Genomic DNA, 24327 nt, shown 5'->3' with positions numbered 1-24327 from the left:
ACATTTCGAAAGCTTCTATTCTCTTCTTGTCCAAACTGGTTATCGTCCATGTTTCACTTCCATACATGGCTACACTCCATACAAATACTTTCAGAAACGACTTCCTGACACTTAAATCTATACTCGATGTTAACAAATTTCTCTTCTTCAGAAACGATTTCCTTGCCATTGCCAGTCTACATTTTATATCCTCTCTACTTCGACCATCATCAGTTATTTTACTCCCTAAATAGCAAAACTCCTTTACTACTTTAAGTGTCTCATTTCCTAATCTAATCCCCTCAGCATCACCCGATTTAATTTGACTACATTCCATTATCCTCGTTTTGCTTTTGTTGATGTTCATCTTATATCCTCCTTTCAAGACATTGTCCATTCCGTTCAACTGCTCTTCCAAGTCCTTTGCTGTCTCTGACAGAATTACAATGTCATCGGCGAACCTCAAAGTTTTTACTTCTTCCCCATGAATTTTAAAACCTACTCCGAATTTTTCTTTTGTTTCCTTTACTGCTTGCTCAATATACAGATTGAATAACATCGGGGAGAGGCTACAACCCTGTCTCACTCCTTTCCCAACCACTGCTTCCCTTTCATGCCCCTCGACTCTTATAACTGCCATCTGGTTTCTGTACAAATTGTAAATAGCCTTTCGCTCCCTGTATTTTACCCCTGCCACCTTCAGAATTTGAAAGAGAGTATTCCAGTTAACGTTGTCAAAAGCTTTCTCTAAGTCTACAAATGCTAGAAACGTAGGTTTGCCTTTTCTTAATCTTTCTTCTAAGATAAGTCGTAAGGTTAGTATTGCCTCACGTGTTCCAACATTTCTCCGGAATCCAAACTGATCTTCCCCGAGGTCCGCTTCTACCAGTTTTTCAATTCGTCTACAAAGAATTCGCGTTAGTATTTTGCAGCTGTGACTTATTAAACTGATAGTTCGGTAATTTTCACATCTGTCAACACCTGCTTTCTTTGGTATTGGAATTATTATATTCTTCTTGAAGTCTGTGGGTATTTCGCCTGTTTCATACATCTTGCTCACCAGATGGTAGAGTTTTGTCATGACTGGCTCTCCCAAGGCCATCAGTGGTTCTAATGGAATGTTGTCTACTCCCGGGGCCTTGTTTCGACTCAGGTCTATCAGTGTTCTGTCAAACTCTTCACGCAGTATCTTATCTCCCATTTCATCTTCATCTACATCCTCTTCCATTTCCATAATATTGTCCTCAAGTACATCGCCCTTGTATAAACCCTCTATATACTCCTTCCACCTTTCCGCCTTCCCTTCTTTGCTTAGAACTGGGTTGCCATCTGAGCTCTTGATATTCATACAAGTGGTTCTCTTCTCTCCAAAGGTCTCTTTAATTTTCCTGTAGGCAGTATCTACCTTACCCCTAGTGAGACAAGCCTCTACATCCTTACATTTGTCCTCTAGCCGTCCCTGCTTAGCCATTTTGCACTTCCTGTCGATCTCATTTTTGAGACGTTTGTATTCCCTTTTGCCTGCTTCATTTACTGCATTTTTATATTTTCTCCTTTCATCAATTAAATTCAATATTTCTTCTGTTACCCAAGGATTTCTATTAGCCCTCGTCTTTTTACCTACTTGATCCTCTGCTGCCTTCACTACTTCATCCCTCAGAGCTACCCATTCTTCTTCTACTGTATTCCTTTCCCCCATTCCTGTCAATTGTTCCCTTATGCTCTCCCTGAAACTCTCTACAACCTCTGGTTCTTTCAGTTTATCCAGGTCCCATCTCTTTAAATTCCCACCTTTTTGCAGTTTCTTCAGTTTCAATCTGCAGTTCATAATCAATAGATTGTGGTCAGAATCCACATCTGCCCCTGGAAATGTCTTACAATTTAAAACCTGGTTCCTAAATCTCTATCTTACCATTATACACTCCTGGAAATTGAAATAAGAACACCGTGAATTCATTGTCCCGGGAAGGGGAAACTTTATTGACACATTCCTGGGGTCAGATACATCACATGATCACACTGACAGAACCACAGGCACATAGACACAGGCAACAGAGCATGCACAATGTCGGCACTAGTACAGTGTATATCCACCTTTCGCAGCAATGCAGGCTGCTATTCTCCCATGGAGACGATCGTAGAGATGCTGGATGTAGTCCTGTGGAATGGCTTGCCATGCCATTTCCACCTGGCGCCTCAGTTGAACCAGCGTTCGTGCTGGACGTGCAGACCGCGTGAGACGACGCTTCATCCAGTCCCAAACATGCTCAATGGGGAACAGATCCGGAGATCTTGCTGGCCAGGGTAGTTGACTTACACCTTCTAGAGCACGTTGGGTGGCACGGGATACATGCGGACGTGCATTGTCCTGTTGGAACAGTAAGTTCCCTTGCCGATCTAGGAATGGTAGAACGATGGGTTCGATGACGGTTTGGATGTACCGTGCACTATTCAGTGTCCCCTCGACGATCACCAGTGGTGTACGGCCAGTGTAGGAGATCGCTCCCCACACCATGATGCCGGGTGTTGGCCCTGTGTGCCTCGGTCGTATGCAGTCCTGATTGTGGCGCTCACCTGCACGGCGCCAAACACGCATACGACCATCATTGGCACCAAGGCAGAAGCGACTCTCATCGCTGAAGACGACACGTCTCCATTCGTCCCTCCATTCACGCCTGTCGCGACACCACTGGAGGCGGGCTGCACGATGTTGGGGCGTGAGCGGAAGACGGCCTAACGGTGTGCGGGACCGTAGCCCAGCTTCATGGAGACGGTTTCGAATGATCCTCGCCGATACCCCAGGAGCAACAGTGTCCCTAATTTGCTGGGAAGTGGCGGTGCGGTCCCCTACGGCACTGCGTAGGATCCTACGGTCTTGGCGTGCATCCGTGCGTCGCTGCGGTCCGGTCCCATGTCGACGGGCACGTGCACCTTCCGCTGACCACTGGCGACAACATCGATGTACTGTGGAGACCTCACGCCCCACGTGTTGAGCAATTCGGCGGTACGTCCACCCGGCCTCCCGCATGCCCACTATACGCCCTCGCTCAAAGTCCGTCAACTGCACATACGGTTCACGTCCACGCTGTCGCGGCATGCTACCAGTGTTAAAGACTGCGATGGAGCTCCGTATGCCACGGCAAACTGGCTGACACTGACGGCGGCGGTGCGCAAATGCTGCGCAGCTAGCGCCATTCGACGGCCAACACCGCGGTTCCTGGTGTGTCCGCTGTGCCGTGCGTGTGATCATTGCTTGTACAGCCCTCTCGCAGTGTCCGGAGCAAGTATGGTGGGTCTGACACACCGGTGTCAATGTGTTCTTTTTTCCATTTCCAGGAGTGTATAATCTATCTGATACCTATTAGTATCTCCAGGATTCTTCCAGGTATACAACCTTCTTTTATGATTCTTGAACCAAGTGTTAGCTATGATTAAGTTATGCTCTGTGCAAAATTCTACAAGGCGGCTTCCTCTTTCATTTCTTCCCCCCAATCCATATTCACCTACTATGTTTCCTTTTCTCCCTTTTCCTTCTGACGAATTCCAGTCACCCATGACTATTAAATTTTCGTCTCCCTTCACTACCTGAATAATTTCTTTTATCTCGTCATGTATTTCATCAATTTCTTCATCATCTGCAGAGCTAGTTGGCATATAAACTTGTACTACTGTAGTAGGCATGGGCTTTGTGTCTATCTTGGCCACAATAATGCGTTCACTATGCTGTTTGTAGTAGCTAACTCGCACTCCTATTTTTTTGTTCATTATTAAACCTACTCCTGCATTACCCCTATTTGATTTTGTATTTATAACCCTGTAATCAACTGACCAAAAGTCTTGTTCCTCCTGCCACCGAACTTCACTAATTCCCACTATGTCTAACTTTAACCTATCCATTGCCCTTTTTAAATTTTCTAACCGACCTGCCCGATTAAGGGATCTGACATTCCACGCTCCGATCCGTAGAATGCCAGTTTTCTTTCTCCTGATAACGACGTCCTCTTGAGTAGTCCCCGCCCGGAGATCGGAATGGGGGACTATTTTACCTCCGGAATATTTTACCCAAGAGGACGCCATCATCATTTAATCATACAGTAAAGCTGCATGTCCTCGGGAAAAATTACGGCTGTAGTTTCCCCTTGCTTTCAGCCGTTCGCAGTACCAGCACAGCAAGGCCGTTTTGGTTAATGTTACAAGGCCAGATCAGTCAATCATCCAGACTGTTGCCCCTGCAACTACTTAAAAGGCTGCTGCCCCTCTTCAGGAACCACATGTTTGTCTGGCCTCTCAACAGATACCCCTCTGTTGTGGTTGCACCTACGGTACGGCCATCTGTATCGCTGAGGCACGCAAGCCTCCCCACCAACGGCAAGGTCCATGGTTCATGGGCCATTAAAATTGCTACACCAAGATGAAATGCAGATGATAAACGGATATTTATTGGACAAATATATTTTACTAGACTGACATGTGATTACATTTTCACGCAATTTGGGTGCATAGATGCTGAGAAATCAGTACCCAGAACAACCACCTCTGGCCGTAATAACGGCCTTGATGCGCCTGGGCATTGAGTCAAACAGAGCTTGGATGACGTGTACAGGTACAGCTGCCCATGCAGCTTCAACACGATACCACAGTTCATCAAGAGTAGTGACTGGCGTATTGTGACGAGACAGTTGCTCGGCCACCATTGACCAGACTTTTCAATTGGTGAGAGATCTGGAGAATGTGCTGGCCAGAGCAGCAGTCGGACATTTTCTGTATCCAGAAACGCCCGTACAGGACCCACAACATGCGGTCGTGCATTATCCTGCTGAAATGTAGGGTTTCGCAGCGATCGAATGAAGGGTAGAGCCACGGGTCGTAACACATCTGAAATGTAACGTCTACTGTTCAAAGTACCGTCAATGCGACCAAGAGGTGACCGAAACGTGTAACCAATGGCACCCCATGCCACCACGCCGGGTGATACGCCGGTATGGCGATGACGAATACATGCTTACAATGTACGTTCACCGCAATGTCGCTAAAAACAGATGCGACCATGATGATTCTGTAAACGAAACCTGAATTCGTCCGAAAAAATGACGTTTTGCCATTCGTGCACCCAGGTTCGTCGTTGAGAACATCGCAGGCGCTCCTGTCTGTGATGCAGCGTCAAGGGTAACCGCAGCCATGGTCTCCGAGCTGATAGTCCATGCTGCTGCAAACGTCGTCGAACTGTTCGTGTAGATGGTTGTTGTCTTGCAAACGTCCCCATCTCTTGATTCAGGGATCGAGACGTGGCTGCACGATCCGTTACAGCCATGCGGATAAGATGCCTGTCATCTCGACTGCTAGTGATACGAGGCCGTTGGGATCCAGCACGCGTTCCGTATTACCCTCCTGAACCCACCGATTCCATATTCTGCTAACAGTCATTGGATCTCGACCAACACGAGCAGCAATGTCGAGATACGGTAAACCGCAATCGCGATAGGCTACAATCCGACCTTTATCAAAGTCGGAAACGTGATGGTACGAATTTCTTCTCCTTACACGAGGCATCACAACAACGTTGCACCAGGTAACGCCGGTCAACTGCTGTTCGTGTATGAGAAATCGATTGGAAACTTTCCTCATGTCAGCACGTTGTAGGTGTTGCCACCGGCGCCAACCTTGTGTGAATGCTCTGAGAAGCTAATCATTTGCGTATCACAGCATCTTCTTCCTGTCGGTTAAATTTCACGTCTGTAGCACGTCATCTTCGTGGTGTAGCAATTTTAATGGCCAGTAGTGTACATCTGAAAGATTATGTCTACTCATATTTCGCGCCAGTCGCATAATAGTGGTGCTAGTAGCGCCACTATGATTTTGCAAATCAGGTTTGCTTCAAATATGTGCTGTAACGGTCACGACCGTTAGTTACCATTGAGATTGGACTTGGTGAGTTTATGATGCCTTTAAGACGACAAACTTGCCATTATCGCCATCTCATTTAGTTTAAACGAGGCCGTGAAATAGGGCTACGAAAAGCTGATGTTTCCTATGCAATAAATTATTCCAGGAAGACATGGTAGGAAAGTTGGCACTGTACGTGATTGCTGTCAATGGTGGTCAATAGAATGTATGGTCGCAAAAAGACGGGGCTCCGGACTGCCACGTGGCGCCACCGAGAGGGAAGACCATTGGCGCATCAATCTGCAGCAGCAATCTTAACACCAGTCGGCGCCACAGCGACACCACGAACTGATACAAATCGATTACTGTAAGAACAACTCAAGCTAGACGTCCTGTAGCGGGCATTCCACCGATCCCAAACCACCGCTGTTCGCCGCTTCAATGGTGTCAAGCGAGAGCCCATTGGAGGGCAGGGTGCAGGGCAGTTGTGTATTCTGCTGAAGACTGGTTCTGTCTCGGCGCCAGTGATAGCCATTTGTTGGTTAGAAGGAGGCCAGTTGAGGGCCTGGAACCAACCTGTATGCATGTTAGATACACTGGATTTACACCTGTAGTTATTATTTAGGTAACGATTTCGTATGACAGCTGGTGCACTATCGTGGCAAATTTGTACGCCAGTCTGGTGATCGGTCCGGCTGCGCTTCATGAATAGCATTCCAGGGGGTGTTTTCCAACAGGATAACGTTGGACCACATAGTTCTGTTGTGACCCAACGTGCTCTACGAAGTGACGACGTGTTGCCTTTGCCTGCTCGATCACCAGATTTGTCTCCAATTGAGCACATACAAGAGATCATTGGACGACAACTCCAGCGTCACCCACAGTAAGCATTGACTGACCAAGTGCAACAAGGACGGAACTTCATCCCACAAACTGACATCCGGTAACTATACAACACAAAACGTGCACATTTGCGAGCTTGCATTCAACATTCTGGTAGTTACACCAGTTGCCAATGTACCGACATTTCACGTTTGCAATAGCTTATATCTTGCTTACCTTAACCTGTGATTTTCCAATATTTTTAACTTAAATAGGTTACCCAGACAAATGTTCAAAAATTTGTGCGAATTCCTAAGGGACCAAACTTCTGAGATAATCGATCCCTAGACTTATGCACTAATTAAACTAACTTAACGCTAAGGACAACACACACACCCATATCCGAGGGAGAATTCGAACCTCCGGCAGGTGGGGCCGCGCAATCAGTGACATTGCGCCTCTAACCGCTCGACCACTCCGCGCTGCCCTAGACAAATGTTTTCCCGAAATTTCATTACTTTACATTAACAGTTTTTTGTATTGCAATTTTTTTTTGTTTCACAGGTTCATAGTTAGGAATTATTGAAGCTGTGAAATATACCACAAATCAATACATACTACGTCTGTTAACAAAAAATACGTATTTACAAAAAGAATGCAAGCTACCTGATGTACAGTATGAGATACGTTCTTTTGTTTTATACTTCTATTTTTATGACATCGCATATCATGAATGCATTGATGGCCACAGATTAGAAGATCCACAGATGGACAATACATGGTATTCACAGGAAATGGCTAAATGCGTGTTGTGTCGTTCTGTACAAAACAAATAAAAGGTGCGTGATAGAAATCTATAAGTTTTACTCAAAAATTTCCTCCTGATTAAACACGATTATAGGACAGTAATCTCTCCACTACAAAGCACAGTTCTTATTGAAACTTTCTTTGATCAATTTGCTTAAAATTTATTTTCGATTTCTTATAAATATTTATAAATGAACGCTTTTTATTTTGCGGGCCGTAATATTTGAATCGGAGACTGTTAGTCGACAGTGTTCAGGAGACCTAGACACGTTGAGGTGTTTACTTTGATCCATAGAAAACAAAAATGCTGTCTGGTTTCAGTTTCACAGTGCATCAGGAGTTTCAATATGTAGTAAATGACTTTGTGATCTGACATACTGGATACAGCTGAATCAAAGTATTGTTTGATTTCCTTCCTGACTGGAGAGTGATTTGAAAAATAATCAGTACATTTCTATGTGAAGTTACTTGTTGTGATTCACAATATTCATTGTCCACGTCACAACATGTTAATTTAATAACCCGCAAATCAATACTGGACTAAATCAATTAATTAAATTCGTACACCCAATATATATGGGCTGCGCGGGGTAGTCCTCCCTCCGGCATGGGTGTGTGTGTTGTCCACAGCGTAGTGTAAGTTAGCTTAAGTAGTTTGTAGGCTCAGGGACCGATGAACACAGCACTTTGGTCCCATAAGACCTTACCACAAATTTCCAAATATATCTGGTTCTCTTGTTTAGCTGACTACTCAGCTCGTCTAACAGTCATGCGAAGGATACAAGCTCTTTTCTGGGCACTGTTAAGAATTATTCCTTGGCGGGAAGAGGAGCTACTTGAGTGAGAGGTAGCGGGTCCAAGGTCCGAAAAGCTGAATAATGCTGAGAGAGCTGTGTGCCGACCTTAAGCCCCCCCCCCCCCCCCCGCATACCTTACACAAATTGGGAAGATACAGCAACCAGTCATCATAGTATGGTCCTCGTCGCCAGAAAGTGGATTGTTAATCACTGTAACGTAGATACAAAGAGAAAAGGTGTAATGTTTTGCACCACAGCTAAAGCTGAGTGCTACAGTAAGAAATCGATGATGTTTGTAATTATGAATAAGTATGTGAAAGTTTCCCTCCACCAGATGGTTATTTAATCGCCGAGGGACAGAGTGAATGAAATAAAAATTTTGTGACTGTAGCAGAAGTATATAGGTTGGTGTTTAAAGTTGTACAGAAACTGAAACGACTTAAAATTATGCTGAAGTTAACCAAAAGTTTGTACACTGATTATAAGTCAAAAATCCTAAAACTAACGAAATTGTACGTAAATTGATCATTCTATAAAGATTTCAACCAAACAAAGCACGTCTGTCACAAAATGTACAAAACGTTAGAGCAGTGAACCAAATGAAAGAGGCTTGGGTTGGGTTTTCTAAGGATGGATTGGGTTGGATTTCCTTAGATTGTGTTGTTTCTGTTGGATTGGTCTGCCATAGGTTGACTTGGGTTAGGTTGGGATGGATTAGGTTTGGTTATATCAGGCTGGGTTAGCTTAGGTTAGGCGGGTTTAGACTGGTTTAGTTTAGGTTAATGTAATGTTACACCACCCTCCCTCCAGGGTGGACCAGAAGGTGATTTTAGAGATACGGCGTGGGTGTCTACATCAAAAGTCTTTGCCTAGTCATCTGTCGTGGGGAAGAATGTATGGTACTGATAAATGGTTGTGTAGAGAAGGAGTAACACTACCCACTAGATACACAGTCGCAACTCGACTTTATCAAGCTGATAAATCTCACTATATGTTCGATGTCTAAACAAAAAGCTTTGACATTTATTACTGACTGAATTGTTCGTTATCAGTCGTATTCCTAGCTTCACTGAGTCTCCGACTTATACCACGTCTCCATTACACGATATTTAGTTCTCCGTCCGACGACTGGTCCATCACTTTGCAACATCTGAGATGTCCAATACAGCTCTTGACGATACTTCAGGTACGAAATGGTTTCATGGAGCACGACCACAGAGCGTGGATGATTCACGACTACTGACACGATCGATCATGACAGTCTTCATCGGATCGAATCTTAGTCTATAAATTATCTGCATATTCTTCATACTCCTCTACGAACCGAAAAGTAACCTCGCATATTTTCCAGATCGTTTTCCAGACGGTATAAAAGGTGAAGTACTCACCTGCGGAAAGACAGGGGAGTCGTTGAGCACGGTGGTGAGCATGTTGACGGTGGAGACGGTGACGAGCAGCAGGAAGGCCGTCTCGACGAGGGAGCACTTGTGCACCGGCTGGCAGCGCAGGATGCTGACGGCCAGCGGCAGCAGGATGGCGGCGCGCGCGCAGTCCACTAGCGCCTGGTGGAACACCAGGCCCTGCGACCACCTGCCGGCAGGGGCACCACAACACGAAACCTCACATCTCTGATCACTAGGCCGCACCACTGCTGCTACAAATTACTCGTCATTCTTCATACGTCATTTAACGAGTAAACATGTTGCTGGCTGTAAAAGCTGGGACACAAGGAAACACGGCAAATAAGGAAATTTCTATTCTTCGCGTGACTAAACTATACTACCTCATCAAAAGTTGAAACACGCAAGAGACGTGGTCGGATGTCAGTGTAACTTCATCCACACACACACGCCGTCTGTGGACAGGTAAACTGTTAGATTTGCAATTCTCTGTGACAGGTAGCGTGAGCACAAGAGTTCGTTAGCACCGTTTGCAAGACTGGTAGGGCATATAAGAGGCATGAACTGCGTCAGATGCTGAGTGGTCACTGCTAAGGATACCGAGATGCCGCTTGTCTGAGGCACGTTTATCTGCAAGTGTGAGGCACGTTTATCTGCGCAAGACTGAATTGTAAAGGGGCCTCATTGTGGGTCTCCATTTGGCTAGTAGGTCGAATCTCGTAATGTCTAGATTTTGCAAGGCATTCGTTTATGACAGTGGCCCCATGTTGGGTCGTACGGAAACAAGCGAGCAGACACTTGTAAAGGTTCTGGTCAGACCACTATAACGGAGCATCACCGTATTGTGAACCAAGGACACTGACCCCATTTAACATCTGCGTCTTCGGCCCGAGAAAAGTAATGGGTTATGTACAACATTCTCTGCCACCCCACAACGCTGGTCGGAGATTGGCATCTGTCGCACTAGGAAGTTATTGTACCGTGTCTTGCTATGACATCATGGTCTGTGGAGTCATCGGGTATGACTTTAGGTCGCGGGTGGTAGTGATTAAGAGCACTATGACGTCACAACAATGCGTCACGGACACCCTGTGATCTCCTGTGTTACCTATTAAGCGACAGTATGATGTGCTATTTTTCAACACAATGATGCTCGACCAAATGTATCACGTCTCTCTATGAAGTATCTGCATGAGATTGAGGTACTTCGATGGGCAGCAAGATGTGACTCCTATAGTACATTCGTGCGACCAGCTCTGACGTAAACTACGTGCCAGTGCTTTAACCCAGGATGTGTTGTTGTTGTGGTCTTCAGTCCTGAGACTGTTTTGATGCAGCTCTCCATGCTACTCTATCCTGTGCAAGCTTCTTCATCTCCCAGTACCCACTGCAACCCACATCCTTCTGAATCTGCTTAGTGTACTGATCTCTTGGTCTCCCTCTACGATTTTTACCCTCCACGCTGCCCTCCAATGCTAAATTTGTGATCCCTTGATGCCTCAAAACATGTCCTACCAACCGATCCCTTCTTCTAGTCAAGTTGTGCCACAAACTTCTCTTCTCCACAATCCTATTCAATACCTCCTCATTAGTCACGTGATCTACCCACCTTATCTTCATCATTCTTCTGTAGCACCACATTTCGAAAGCTTCTATTCTCTTCTTGTCCAAACTGGTTATCGTCCATGTTTCACTTCCATACATGGCTACACTCCATACAAATACTTTCAGAAACGACTTCCTGACACTTAAATCTATACTCGATGTTAACAAATTTCTCTTCTTCAGAAACGATTTCCTTGCCATTGCCAGTCTACATTTTATATCCTCTCTACTTCGACCATCATCAGTTATTTTACTCCCTAAATAGCAAAACACCTTTACTACTTTAAGTGTGTCATTTCCTAATCTAATCCCCTCAGCATCACCCGATTTAATTTGACTACATTCCATTATCCTCGTTTTGCTTTTGTTGATGTTCATCTTATATCCTCCTTTCAAGACACTGTCCATTCCGTTCAACTGCTCTTCCAAGTCCTTTGCTGTCTCTGACAGAATTACAATGTCATCGGCGAACCTCAAGGTTTTTACTTCTTCTCCATGAATTTTAATACCTACTCCGAATTTTTCTTTTGTTTCCTTTACTGCTTGCTCAATATACAGATTGAATAACATCGGGGAGAGGCTACAACCCTGTCTCACTCCTTTCCCAACCACTGCTTCCCTTTCATGCCCCTCGACTCTTATAACTGCCATCTGGTTTCTGTACAAATTGTAAATAGCCTTTCGCTCCCTGTATTTTACCCCTGCCACCTTCAGAATTTGAAAGAGAGTATTCCAGTTAACATTGTCAAAAGCTTTCTCTAAGTCTACAAATGCTAGAAACGTAGGTTTGCCTTTTCTTAATCTTTCTTCTAAGATAAGTCGTAAGGTTAGTATTGCCTCACGTGTTCCAACATTTCTACGGAATCCAAACTGATCTTCCCCGAGGTCCGCTTCTACCAGTTTTTCCATTCGTCTATAAAGAATTTGCGTTAGTATTTTGCAGCTGTGACTTATTAAACTGATAGTTCGGTAATTTTCACATCTGTCAACACCTGCTTTCTTTGGTATTGGAATTATTATATTCTTCTTGAGGTCTGTGGGTATTTCGCCTGTCTCATACATCTTGCTCACCAGATGGTAGAGTTTTGTCATGACTGGCTCTCCCAAGGCCATCAGTAGTTCTAATGGAATGTTGTCTACTCCCGGGGCCTTGTTTCGACTCAGGTCTCTCAGTGCTCTGTCAAACTCTTCACGCAGTATCTTATCTCCCATTTCATCTTCATCTACATCCTCTTCCATTTCCATAATACTGTCCTCAAGTACATCGCCCTTGTATAATCCCTCTATATACTCCTTCCACCTTTCTGCCTTCCCTTCTTTGCTTAGAACTGGGTTGCCATCTGAGCTCTTGATATTCATACAAGTGGTTCTCTTCTCTCCAAAGGTCTCTTTAATTTTCCTGTAGGCAGTATCTATCTTACCCCTAGTGAGACAAGCCTCTACATCCTTACATTTGTCCTCTAGCCATCCCTGCTTAGCCATTTTGCACTTTCTATCGATCTCATTTTTGAGACGTTTGTATTCCCTTTTGCCTGCTTCATTTACTGCATTTTTATATTTTCTCCTTTCATCAATTAAATTCAATATTTCTTCTGTTACCCAAGGATTTCTATTAACCCTCGTCTTTTTACCTACTTGATCCTCTGCTGCCTTCACTACTTCATCCCTCAGAGCTACCCATTCTTCTTCTACTGTATTTCTTTCCCCCATTCCTGTCAATTGTTCCCTTATGCTCTCCCTGAAACTCTCTCCAACCTCTGGTTCTTTCAGTTTATCCAGGTCCCAACTCCTTAAATTCCCACCTTTTTACAGTTTTTTCAGTTTCAATCTGCAGTTCATAACCAATAGATTGTGGTCAGAATCCACATCTGCCCCTGGAAATGTCTTACAATTTAAAACCTGGTTCCTAAATCTCTGTCTTACCATTATATAATCTATCTGATACCTATTAGTATCTCCAGGATTCTTCCAGGTATACAACCTTCTTTTATGATTCTTGAACCAAGTGTTAGCTATGATTAAGTTATGCTCTGTGCAAAATTCTACAAGGCGGCTTCCTCTTTCATTTCTTCCCCCCAATCCATATTCACCTACTATGTTTCCTTCTCTCCCTTTTCCTACTGACGAATTCCAGTCACCCATGACTATTAAATTTTCGTCTCCCTTCACTACCTGAATAATTTCTTTTATCTCGTCATACATTTCATCAATTTCTTCATCATCTGCAGAGCTAGTTGGCATATAAACTTGTACTACTGTAGTAGGCATGGGCTTTGTGTCTATCTTGGCCACAATAATGCGTTCACTATGTTGTTTGTAGTAGCTAACCCGCACTCCTATTTTTTTATTCATTATTAAACCTACTCCTGCATTACCCCTATTTGATTTTGTATTTATAACCCTGTAATCACCTGACCAAAAGTCTTGTTCCTCCTGCCACCGAACTTCACTAATTCCCACTATATCTAACTTTAACCTATCCATTTCCCTTTTTAAATTTTCTAACCGACCTACCCGATTAAGGGATCTGACATTCCATGCTCCGATCCGTAGAATGCCAGTTTTCTTTCTCCTGATAACGACGTCCTCTTGAGTAGTCCCCGCCCGGAGATCCGAATGGGGGACTATTTTACCTCCTGAATATTTTACCCAAGAGGACGCTATCATCATTTAATCATACAGTAAAGCTGCATGTCCTCGGGAAAAATTACGGCTGTAGTTTCCCCTTGCTTTCAGCCGTTCGCAGTACCAGAACAGCAAGGCCGTTTTGGTTAATGTTACAAGGCCAGATCAGTCAATCATCCAGACTGTTGCCCCTGCAACTACTGAAAAGGCTGCTGCCCCTCCTCAGGAACCACATTGTTTGTCTGGCCTCTCAACAGATACCCCTCCGTTGTGGTTGCACCTACGGTACGGCCATCTGTATCGCTGAGGCACGCAAGCCTCCCCACCAACGGCAAGGTCCATGGTTCATGGGGGAAGTAACCCAGGATATCAAGGACGATTTACAACAGGTGAGGCCAGGTTGCCCCAGGTGAAGATACAACAGCCTTACGACCGTCTTCCGAACCGAATGAAAGCTTACATTCACAGCCTATGGTGTGTAACGCCTTATTTACAAGTGGAGTCATGTTGCCTAATTCTTTGTATGTGTTTGTTTTGTGACCAAAAAAATAATGTCACGTACTCCCTCAAGCTGTGAAGTTTCATTTCGCCCCCCCCCCCTCCCTCCACTCCCCGTCCTTGTTCTTCACGTTATTTGGCATGCAGTGCATAGTACGAACAATTCCTGTTTAAAAGTGTAAGTGATTCAGAGTAACAGGAACTAAGTAACCAGGAATGACACCTTAGGCAGCAAATATGGCTCCAACCTGGCTGAGCATCGAATATAAGGGTGGATGAGACATACAGCTGCATCATTCCATGCTGCTTCAACTCTGTTTGGGTACATCAATCGCAGTAGTTTGCGCGTGGTAGCGTGCCATAGCCTCGACTAGCTGTTTCCAGTGGGGAACGTCCTGGCCAGGGAAACGTTCAGCAACTTCTTTATTAAGGTAGGTCAGGACAGCACAGCACTGTTGAAGGACGACGTCAATGAGATCTCAAAGATACGGAATTGTCACCAGTCACTCTAATGGCTTCGTATAGCTCTAATGCCTTTCACTATAATGGCTTTCACTGCCAAATTTATTCTGAGTGAAAAACGTTAATGTATCCTCGTTGATCCACAGGGCAGTGGCCGGTCGTATATTTACGAAGAAAAAGGACACTGGAAATCAAGAAGACAACTGATAAAGGAAAGGAGACTGTCTAGGTGGAATGGCAGGGATAGGCGAGTAGAGGTAACGAATTAAGGGTGTCGTGGCGATACTATCATACGTAAACAATGGAAAGAGAACGAAGTTGTCACATCAGCATCAGGAACGAGATTTCAATATCTTCTGCCATAAAACCTGGACTAGAGGCGTCTCTGTTCTGAGGCTGGGGGAGGCGCCTCAGAAGTGACCAGCGAAAACAGCGACCACCGCATACGCAGCCACCGAACGCACACTAGAGGCCTGCGACCGCATTTAGGTGTAACGTTTGCGTACTAGGTTCCACTGAAGCACTGGACCTGACAAAAGACCCGTTCAGGTGGGAGCCGTGACAGAAGCATTTCTCACTCATGACGAGCTGCATATTGCTCTCCCTTACTTTCGACCTAGATCAAGAGACCCTGAGAGCATTGGGCGTTCTTCAACATTTGTGTAATCAGCTGTTTATGAAGATACACACAATAAATAATAATAATAAATGTTCTCTCCTTTACTGCCGGCCGGTGTGGCCGTGCTATTCTAGGCGCGTCAGTCTGGAACCGCGTGACCGCTACGGTCGCAGGTTCGAATCCTGCCTCGGGCATGGATGTGTGTGATCTCCTAAGGTTAGTTAGGTTTACGTAGTTCTAAGTTCTAGGGTACTGATGACCTCAGATGTTAAGTCCCATAGTGCTCAGAGCCATTTCTCCTTTGCGTCTCAGGTGAAATTTTCTGATTAACCCCTTCTAAGCGCGTGACAGAAATGTTGATCTCGCGTTAACTAGGTCTGGCGCCCGTGGCAGGAAGTGATACGAGAAGACCGAGAGATATGATAAGCGTAGGGTAGTCTCAGGGTCAATTTTATTCCCTTTAGGTAACAGCTACCATTACAATGTACAGAGTGCATAGAAGAATTGCTCGGTATATTGCGTCCCAAAGCAATCTTTTCAACATTCAAACGGGAATGTCAAAGCGGTAGCTGGATCAAAACAAAATGTCCAGACACTCTGTGAGTAAAATGGTACTGAAACAGAGAATGACAGACTAAAGGCCGAAATACTAAATGCCTTTTATCAAAGCTGTTTCACATAGGAAGACTGCACTGTAGTTCCTTCTCTAGATTGTCGCACAGATGACACAATGGTAGATATCGAAATAGACGAGAGGGATAGAGAAACAATTAAAATCGCTCAAAAGAGGAAAGGCCGCTGGACCTGATGGGATACCAGTTCGAATTTACGCAGCGTACGCGAAGGAACTTGCCCCCTTCTTGCAGCGGTGTACCGTAGGTCTCTAGAAGAGCGTAGCGTTCCAAAGGATTGGAAAAGGGCACATGTCATCCCCAAGAAGGGCGGTCGAACAGATGTGCAGAGCTATAGACGTATATCTCTAACGTCTATCAGTTGTAGAATTTTGGAACACGTATTATGTTCGAGTATAATGATTTTTCTGGAGACTAGAAATCTACTTTGTTGGAATCAGCATGAGTTTCGAAAAAGACGATCGTGTGAAATCCAGCTCGCGCTATTCGTCCACGAGACTCAGAGGCCCATAGACACGGGTTCCCAGGAAGATGCCGTGTTTCTTGACTTCCGCAAGGTGTTCGATACACTTCCCCGCAGTCGTTTAATGAACAAAGTAAGGGCATATGGACTGTCAGACCAATTGTGCGATTGGATTGAAGAGTTCCTAGATAACAGAACGCAGCATGTCATTCTCAATGGAGACAGGTCTTCCGAAGTAAGAGTGATTTCAGGTGTACCGCAGGGGAGTGTTGTAGGACCGTTGCTATTCACAATATACATAAATTACCTTGTGGATGACATCGGAAGTTCACTGAGGCTTTTTGCGGATGATGCTGTGGTATAACGAGAGGTTGTAACAGTGGAAAATTGTACTGAAATGCAGGAGGATCTGCAACGAATTGACGCATGGTGCAGGGAATGGCAATTGAATCTCAATGTAGACAAGTGTAATGTGCTGCGAATACATAGAAACAAAGATCCTTTATCATTTGGCCACAATATAGCAGGTCAGCAACTGGAAGCAGTTAATTCCATAAATTATCTAGGAGTACGCATTAGGAGTGATTTAAAATGGAATGATCATATAAAGTTGATCGTCGGTAAAGCAGATGCCAGACTGAGATTCATTGGAAGAATCCTAAGGAAATGCAATCCGAAAACAAAGGAGGTAGGTTACAGTACGCTTGTTCGCCCACTGTTTGAATACTGCTTAGCATTGTGGGATCCGTACCAGATAGGGTTGATAGAAGAGATAAAGAAGATCCAACGGAGAGCAGCGCGCTTCGTTACAGGATCATTTAGTAATCGCGAAAGCGTTACGGAGATGATGGATAAACTCCAGTGAAAGACTCTGCAGGAGAGACGCTCAGTAACTTGGTACGGGCTTTTGTTAAAGTTTCGAGAACATACTGTCACCAAGAAGTCAAGTGTGGTGTCACCGCCAGACACCACACTTGCTAGGTGGTAGCTTAAATCGGCCGCGGTCCATTTAGTACATGTCGGACCCGCGTGTCGCCACTGTGTGATCGCAGACCTAGCGCCACCACAAGGCAGGTCTCGAGATACGGACGAGCACTCGCCCCAGTTGTACGACGACATTGCTAGCGACAATACGGACGAAGCCTTCCTCTCATTTGCCGAGAGACAGTTAGAATAGCCTTCTGCTAAGTCCATGGCTACGACCTAGCAAGGCGCCAATTGTAACAGTGCATGTATCTTACCAGTCGCATTTGTATAGTCAAGAGAGATGTATCACAAGGAGACAGTAAAGTTAAGTATAAAGCAGCTACGTACTTTTCTTGCTACCATTCCATAGTTATCCTGTTCCAGACTTGACGCCCGTCGGCGTGTGTGTACGCGTGCCTTTCTTTCGGCTACTACCGTGTGGTGTAACAGTCTTGTTACATCACTACAGATTGGCGACGAGTGAAGTATTCTTCTCCTTGCTTTGCTCTGATTTATTTGTGTCATGGCTTCGCCACATTCTCCAGATATACTGTCCGAATTTTATCGCTTGCAGAATCAGCAGACGCAGGCGTTATTGGATGCCCTTGGACAGCTCGTCCAGGGTCAACGTGCCATTCAAACCGATGCGGCCGCCGCCGCTTCACCGGTACCGCAGCCACAACCTGCCGTTGCACCACCGTTTCGCAGTTTTAATGAAACCCACGAGACTTGGCAGGAATGGTCCCGCCAGTTCGCCTTCCATCTCGCCGCCTACAGAATTCAAGGTAATGAGCGGCAGCCGTTTTTGCTTTCTTGTGTCGGTGTGTCCACCTACCGTGTGATAGTGAAATTGTTTCCCCGACGCGACGTAGCAACTCTGCCCTACGAGGAAATTTTGTCTGCTTTAGATGCCTATTTCAAAGAAACAGTTAATGTGGTTGCAAAACGGTATACGTTTTTTCGTACAAAACGTACAGCCGGTCAAACTAATAGGGAGTGGGTAGCAACATTGCAAGGACTTACTAGGGACTGTGCCTTTGACTGTGACTGTGGCCTTTCTTATTCAGATACAATGGTGCGTGATGCAATTGCACAGAACGTTTCTGATGTTCGCATACGGGAGCAAATTTTGAAACTAGTTAATCCCTCCCTTCAACAAGTGATAGACATATTGGATAGACAAGACACACTTGACTGTGCTCAGGAATCTTTTGAAACCTCGCCAGCAGTGTGTAACATTAACCGGTCCACCGGGCGAGCTGCGCGGCCCGGTCAACTGCCCTCGCACAAACAAACGCAGCTGCCGCCGCGCTCTAAGCCAGGTGTGCCGCGCCAGCCCACAAATGCAGTGAAATCATGCCCGCGGTGTGCTACTAGACATTCGCATGAACATTGCCCGTCACGCCAAGCTATTTGCTTTTTCTGTAATAGGAAAGGACATGTTCAAAGTGTTTGCCAGAAAAAGCTCCGATCAGACAATCACAATCATTCCAGGCCCTTTGCTTCGCGCCGGAATCGAACAAAGGACACTCAGGAACGTGGACCTTCGCCCATGGACATTCATTTAGTTAATTCCGATTCGTCCAGAGCCACTTCCTCTAACAGTGACTGTGTTCGTCCCACAAAAACTGTGCGTCGACGTCGCCGGAAATCACGTCAATTAGCAAGTGATTCTGTACCAGTGTCTGTTCAAATTGCACAAAACAGTCGCTCTTGTCGTCAGCAGGACAATAAACTTTTTGTGGACTTAGACTTTGAAGGCAAAGTGATACCATTCCAGCTCGATACCGGAGCTGCAGTTTCATTGCTCAATCACGACACGTACAAACAACTGGGCAAACCTCCGTTGCGTGCCGCCAATGTTAAGCTAACCACATATTCAGGACAGAAAATTCCTGTGTTAGGACAGTGCAGCCTTCTTGCCACATACAAGGGACAAACAAAACTTGTGTCATTTTACGTTCTTCGTTCTTCTTCTGCAGTGAACTTGTTTGGTTTAGATTTATTTCAGTTGTTTAACATGTCTATTGTAAATCAGGTCCTATCAGTGAATCAAACTGTGCCTTCAGACAGTGTTTCTCGTCTGTGTCACGAATTTGCAGACATTTTTGCACCGGGCTTAGGTTGCGCTAAAAACTATGCAGCACATTTGGAACTGAAAGTAAACGCGCAACCGAAATTTTTCAGAGCGCGCAATGTTCCCCACGCATTGCGTGATGAGGTCGCAAGAACATTAAACGATCTAGAATCACAGGGTGTAATTGAACGTGTGCAAGCTTCTCTCTGGGCCTCACCCTTAGTAATTTTGCCAAAACCTTCCGGAAAATTGAGACTTTGCGTGGACTTCAAGGCCACAGTGAATCCACAACTAGTGACTGCTACTTTTCCTTTGCCCCGCCCGGAAGATCTTTTTGCTAAACTGTGCCCGGGAAAATATTTTTCGAAGTTGGATCTAGCCGATGCGTACTTGCAAATACCGGTGGACGACGACTCCCAGCGCGTATTGGTGGTTAACACGCATCTTGGATTGTACAGGTTCAAAAGACTGCCGTTCGGGTGTGCATCCGTCCCTGCATTGTTTCAGCAATATTTACAAACTATTTGTGCGTCGGTCCCTACTGCAACAAACTATCTGGACGATATAGTGATCTCCAGACAGACAGAAGAAGATCATCTTGCGAACCTACGAACGTTATTTCAGGTCTTGCGACAAAATGGTCTTCGCTTGAGGAAGGACAAATGTGTGTTTTTTGCTCGTAACTTACCATACCTAGGCCATGTCATCAATGCCCAAGGCATACATCCGAGTCCAGAGCACCTCCGTGCCATACAAGAATTGCCTTGCCCTCAAAATGTGAAACAGCTGCAGAGTGTGTTGGGTAAAATTACTATCATCGCTTTCTTCACAATGCGTCTTCCATTTCAGCTCCGCTTCATCGCTTACGCCGTAAAGGTGTTCCGTTCGTCTGGACGACGGAATGCGAACGCGCCTTTCACCAGTTGAAATCGGCGTTGCTTTCTAATACTTGCCTCATGCCTTTCGATCCCCGGAAACCCTTTTGTTGATGGTAGATGCATCGGATTTCGGGATCGGTGCTGTGCTTGCGCACAAAGTTGGCTCGCATGATCGCCCTATTGCCTTTGCGTCCAAATTGCTCTCATCTGCGCAACGAAATTATTCCCAGATAGAGAAAGAAGCTTTGGCTCTCGTGTTTGGTGTTACTAAGTTCCATGATTTCTTGTATGGTCGTCACTTTACCATCATCACAGACCACAAACCCTTGACATCGCTTTTTCATCCGAACAAGCCTGTACCTCCGCGTACAGCGCAGAAATTCATTCGCTGGTCTATTTTTCTCTCGCAGTACCGCTACGATATCTTGTATCGGTCCACTGCTAAGCACAGAAACGCCGATGCGTTGTCCCGTTTGCCTGTTGCTGAGGATAAAGCATTCGATTCTTCCGAACTTGCTTGCATGTTCATTGATACGGAAATGGATGAAGTGGTCGAATCGTTTCCGATTGATTTTCGTCGTGTAGCTACAGCCACAGCTGCTGACCCTGTCCTTGCTACTGTTTTGCGTTTTGTTGCTACGCAATGGCCTTTGTCAAAGTCTCGGATCGAGGATCCGTTGGTTCGCCGATTTTTTGCTCACAGGGAGGGACTTTTTGTTCGACGTGGTGTTTTGTTGTTGCGTTCTGATAATGATCAGTCCAGAGTAGTGGTCCCACGTTCGTTACAGTCCTCTGTTTTACGGCTTCTTCACCAAGGACATTGGGGTATAGTGCGAACGAAACAACTTGCTCGTCAGCACTGTACTTGGTTCGGAATCGATGCTGCGATTACGAATATGTGTTCTTCTTGCATGGCGTGTGCCGAACAACAATCCGCACCGCTGCGGAAAGTCTTTGCATGGCCAAAAGCCACTTCCCCTTGGCAACGCTTGCATATTGATTTTGCTGGTCCATTCTGGAATGCTCGATGGTTGGTTCTGGTCGACGCCTTCAGTAATTTTCCTTTTGTTGTCCGGATGTCTTCCACGACGTCCTCCGCCACCATCCAAGCGTTGTCTGCTATCTTTTGCATTGAAGGTCTTCCGCAGACTATTGTTTCCGACTATGGCCCACAATTCATGTCCGCAGAATTTCAGTCATTCTGCCAGGCCAATGGTATTCAACATCTGACATCCGCGCCGTTTTCGCCTCAGTCGAACGGTGCCGCTGAACGATTGGTCCGGACTTTCAAGTCACAGATGTTGAAATTGAAAGAGTCGCATTCTCGGGAGGACGCATTGTTGCTTTTTTTGTCTTCGTATCGCTCTCAGCCCCGAGATGGTCGCTCGCCGGCTGAGTTGCTCCATGGTCGTCCTCATCGCACCTTGATGTCTTTGCTGCATCCGCCGCATCAGGTTCCTGTGCAGCGGCAGACTCCTGCTTTTGCTCCAGGCGACGTTGTATTTTATCGCAACTATCGAGGTTCACGGCGTTGGCTCGCAGGGCGCATTCTTCGCTGCCTCGGCCGCGCGATGTATTTGGTTTTGGGGGCCTCTGGTGAGGTGCGTCGGCATCTCAATCAGCTGCGCCTCTGTCGTCGCACGGGTTCTGCCGCTCCCCGTCTGCTTTCAGCGACGGTGCCGTCCGGTCAGCGCCCTGGGGACCCATCTACTGGCTCGACTCATCCCCAGGTGTTACCAACGATGCCTTCCGTTTGCCCCATGGCGACGCGCCGCCGCCGCCGCCGCCGCCGCCGCCGCCTGTTCTCCAGCCGGCGCCGCCCGCAGTGGACGCTTCGCTGCAGCCGCCAAGCGCCTCCCAGGGTCACGCGCCGCCGATCGCTTCCCGAGACCAGCTGTCCTCCGCCATGGAACTCCCGCCCGCTCCGGACCACATGACGTCACCGCGCGTCGGCTACCCCGACGCAATGGAGGTCGACCCTTCGGCCCCTCCTGTTTCTTTACGGGCGCATACACCGCATGTTGACGTGCACCCTGGACTAGGTTTTCAGGCGTTTCCTAGCTCCCCTCGGACCGAATGGCCGGGTGCGGGTGGCACAGCCTCGCCTGTTGTTAGGCTCCCCACCTCATCGCATACGTCAACATGGGGTCCTCCCCACGGCGGGCGGAAGCCTTATCTCACGACCGTTCGCCGATTTGCGGGGGAGGAATGTGGTGTCACCGCCAGACATCACACTTGCTAGGTGGTAGCTTAAATCGGCCGCGGTCCATTTAGTACATGTCGGACCCGCGTGTCGCCACTGTGTGATCGCAGACCTAGCGCCACCACAAGGCAGGTCTCGAGATACGGACGAGCACTCGCCCCAGTTGTACGACGACATTGCTAGCGACAATACGGACGAAGCCTTCCTCTCATTTGCCGAGAGACAGTTAGAATAGCCTTCTGCTAAGTCCATGGCTACGACCTAGCAAGGCGCCAATTGTAACAGTGCATGTATCTTACCAGTCGCATTTGTATAGTCAAGAGAGATGTATCACAAGGAGACAGTAAAGTTAAGTATAAAGCAGCTACGTACTTTTCTTGCTACCATTCCATAGTTATCCTGTTCCAGACTTGACGCCCGTCGGCGTGTGTGTACGCGTGCCTTTCTTTCGGCTACTACCGTGTGGCGTAACAGTCTTGTTACGTCACTACATCAAGCAGTATATTGCTCCCTCCTACGTATTATCTCGCGAAGAGACCATGAGGATAAAATCAGAGAGATTAGAGCCTACACAGAGGCATACCTACTATCCTTCTTTCCACGAACAATACGAGACTGGAACAGAAGGGAGATCCGATAGAGGTACTCAATGTATCCTCCGCCAAACACCGTCAGGTGGCTTACGGAGTATGGATGTAGATGTAGATGTAGAATCCCCTTACCGCGAGTGCGCAATTTGAACCTGGTGAGGGTGAGAAGGGTTTGAGGAGGGAGCAGGGCGAGCTAATCACTACTAAAATTGCAGGTTTTTACTTTTGTTGTGTTAGGTATCCTAAGTTCTTGTGCATTCAATTACCCACTTTTGTAAGGTGGATGCATGGTCTGTCAATGACGAACGTTTAGTGTCTTGACTCAGAGGGTAAACTGACAGTTTTTCAATAGGAAAGTCATATTCGCATTCTCATGACATGTGTACTGTTGGTTTCAGAGTGGTTCAGATATGGTGACAAATGTGTATGGACATGTTTTCCGTTTAATTTTAAATAGCAAATTTCAGCATCGTACTGTGCATTAAATTTTGTTACGTATTTAAATAACGATTCGCAATAACTATTGAAAATATACCTATAGCTACGTGTGACTTGTAATTTTCTATATTTCCTATGTCCTAAGAACACACACAGAATTAACAAACTGAAGCTCACATTAATGAATAGAAACTGTTGTTGCTAGTCTATGCTTTAATTACCCAGAGCGACCAGTTGATGGGATTGCACAGCTTGTGGAATGGCTGATATAGACCAAATTTGACAACAGTTCCAGCGGGAAACAAAACAAAAGCACACTTCCATCACGTCCGACTATCAGACAGTGGTACATTAGGTTCAAGGAATGTTAGGAAGTGAACGAATTCTGGGCGTCCGAGCACGAATAATATAGACGTGAAACAGATGTAACACAAATTTATCCAGACCTCAGTCAAATCAATTCGTCAAGTACATTGACAGTTCCAGCCACCACCAACACGGTGCATAGTGTGCTACACATGAGACTGAACCCTCAAGCTTGTAATGTGCAACTGCTGTAAGCGCTTACATCAACCTGATTTCA

General features: G+C 46.0%; 1 protein-coding gene across 1 annotated transcript in view; it reads right to left on the bottom strand.

Annotated features, from left to right (window-relative positions):
• Positions 1–24327, bottom strand: part of LOC124712308 — a 257556-nt gene that overhangs the window by 88914 nt on the left and 144315 nt on the right. Inside the window, exon 3 of the mRNA XM_047242600.1 lies at positions 9677–9878. Coding sequence (XP_047098556.1) covers positions 9677–9878 — 202 coding nt within the window. The remainder of the gene's footprint in view (positions 1–9676; positions 9879–24327) is intronic.

Source organism: Schistocerca piceifrons, chromosome 8 (assembly GCF_021461385.2).
Source record: "Schistocerca piceifrons isolate TAMUIC-IGC-003096 chromosome 8, iqSchPice1.1, whole genome shotgun sequence".
NCBI classification, from domain to species: domain Eukaryota; kingdom Metazoa; phylum Arthropoda; class Insecta; order Orthoptera; family Acrididae; genus Schistocerca; species Schistocerca piceifrons.
The sequence above is the reverse complement of the archived record's forward strand: the minus strand, read 5'-3'. Positions and strand labels throughout refer to the sequence as shown.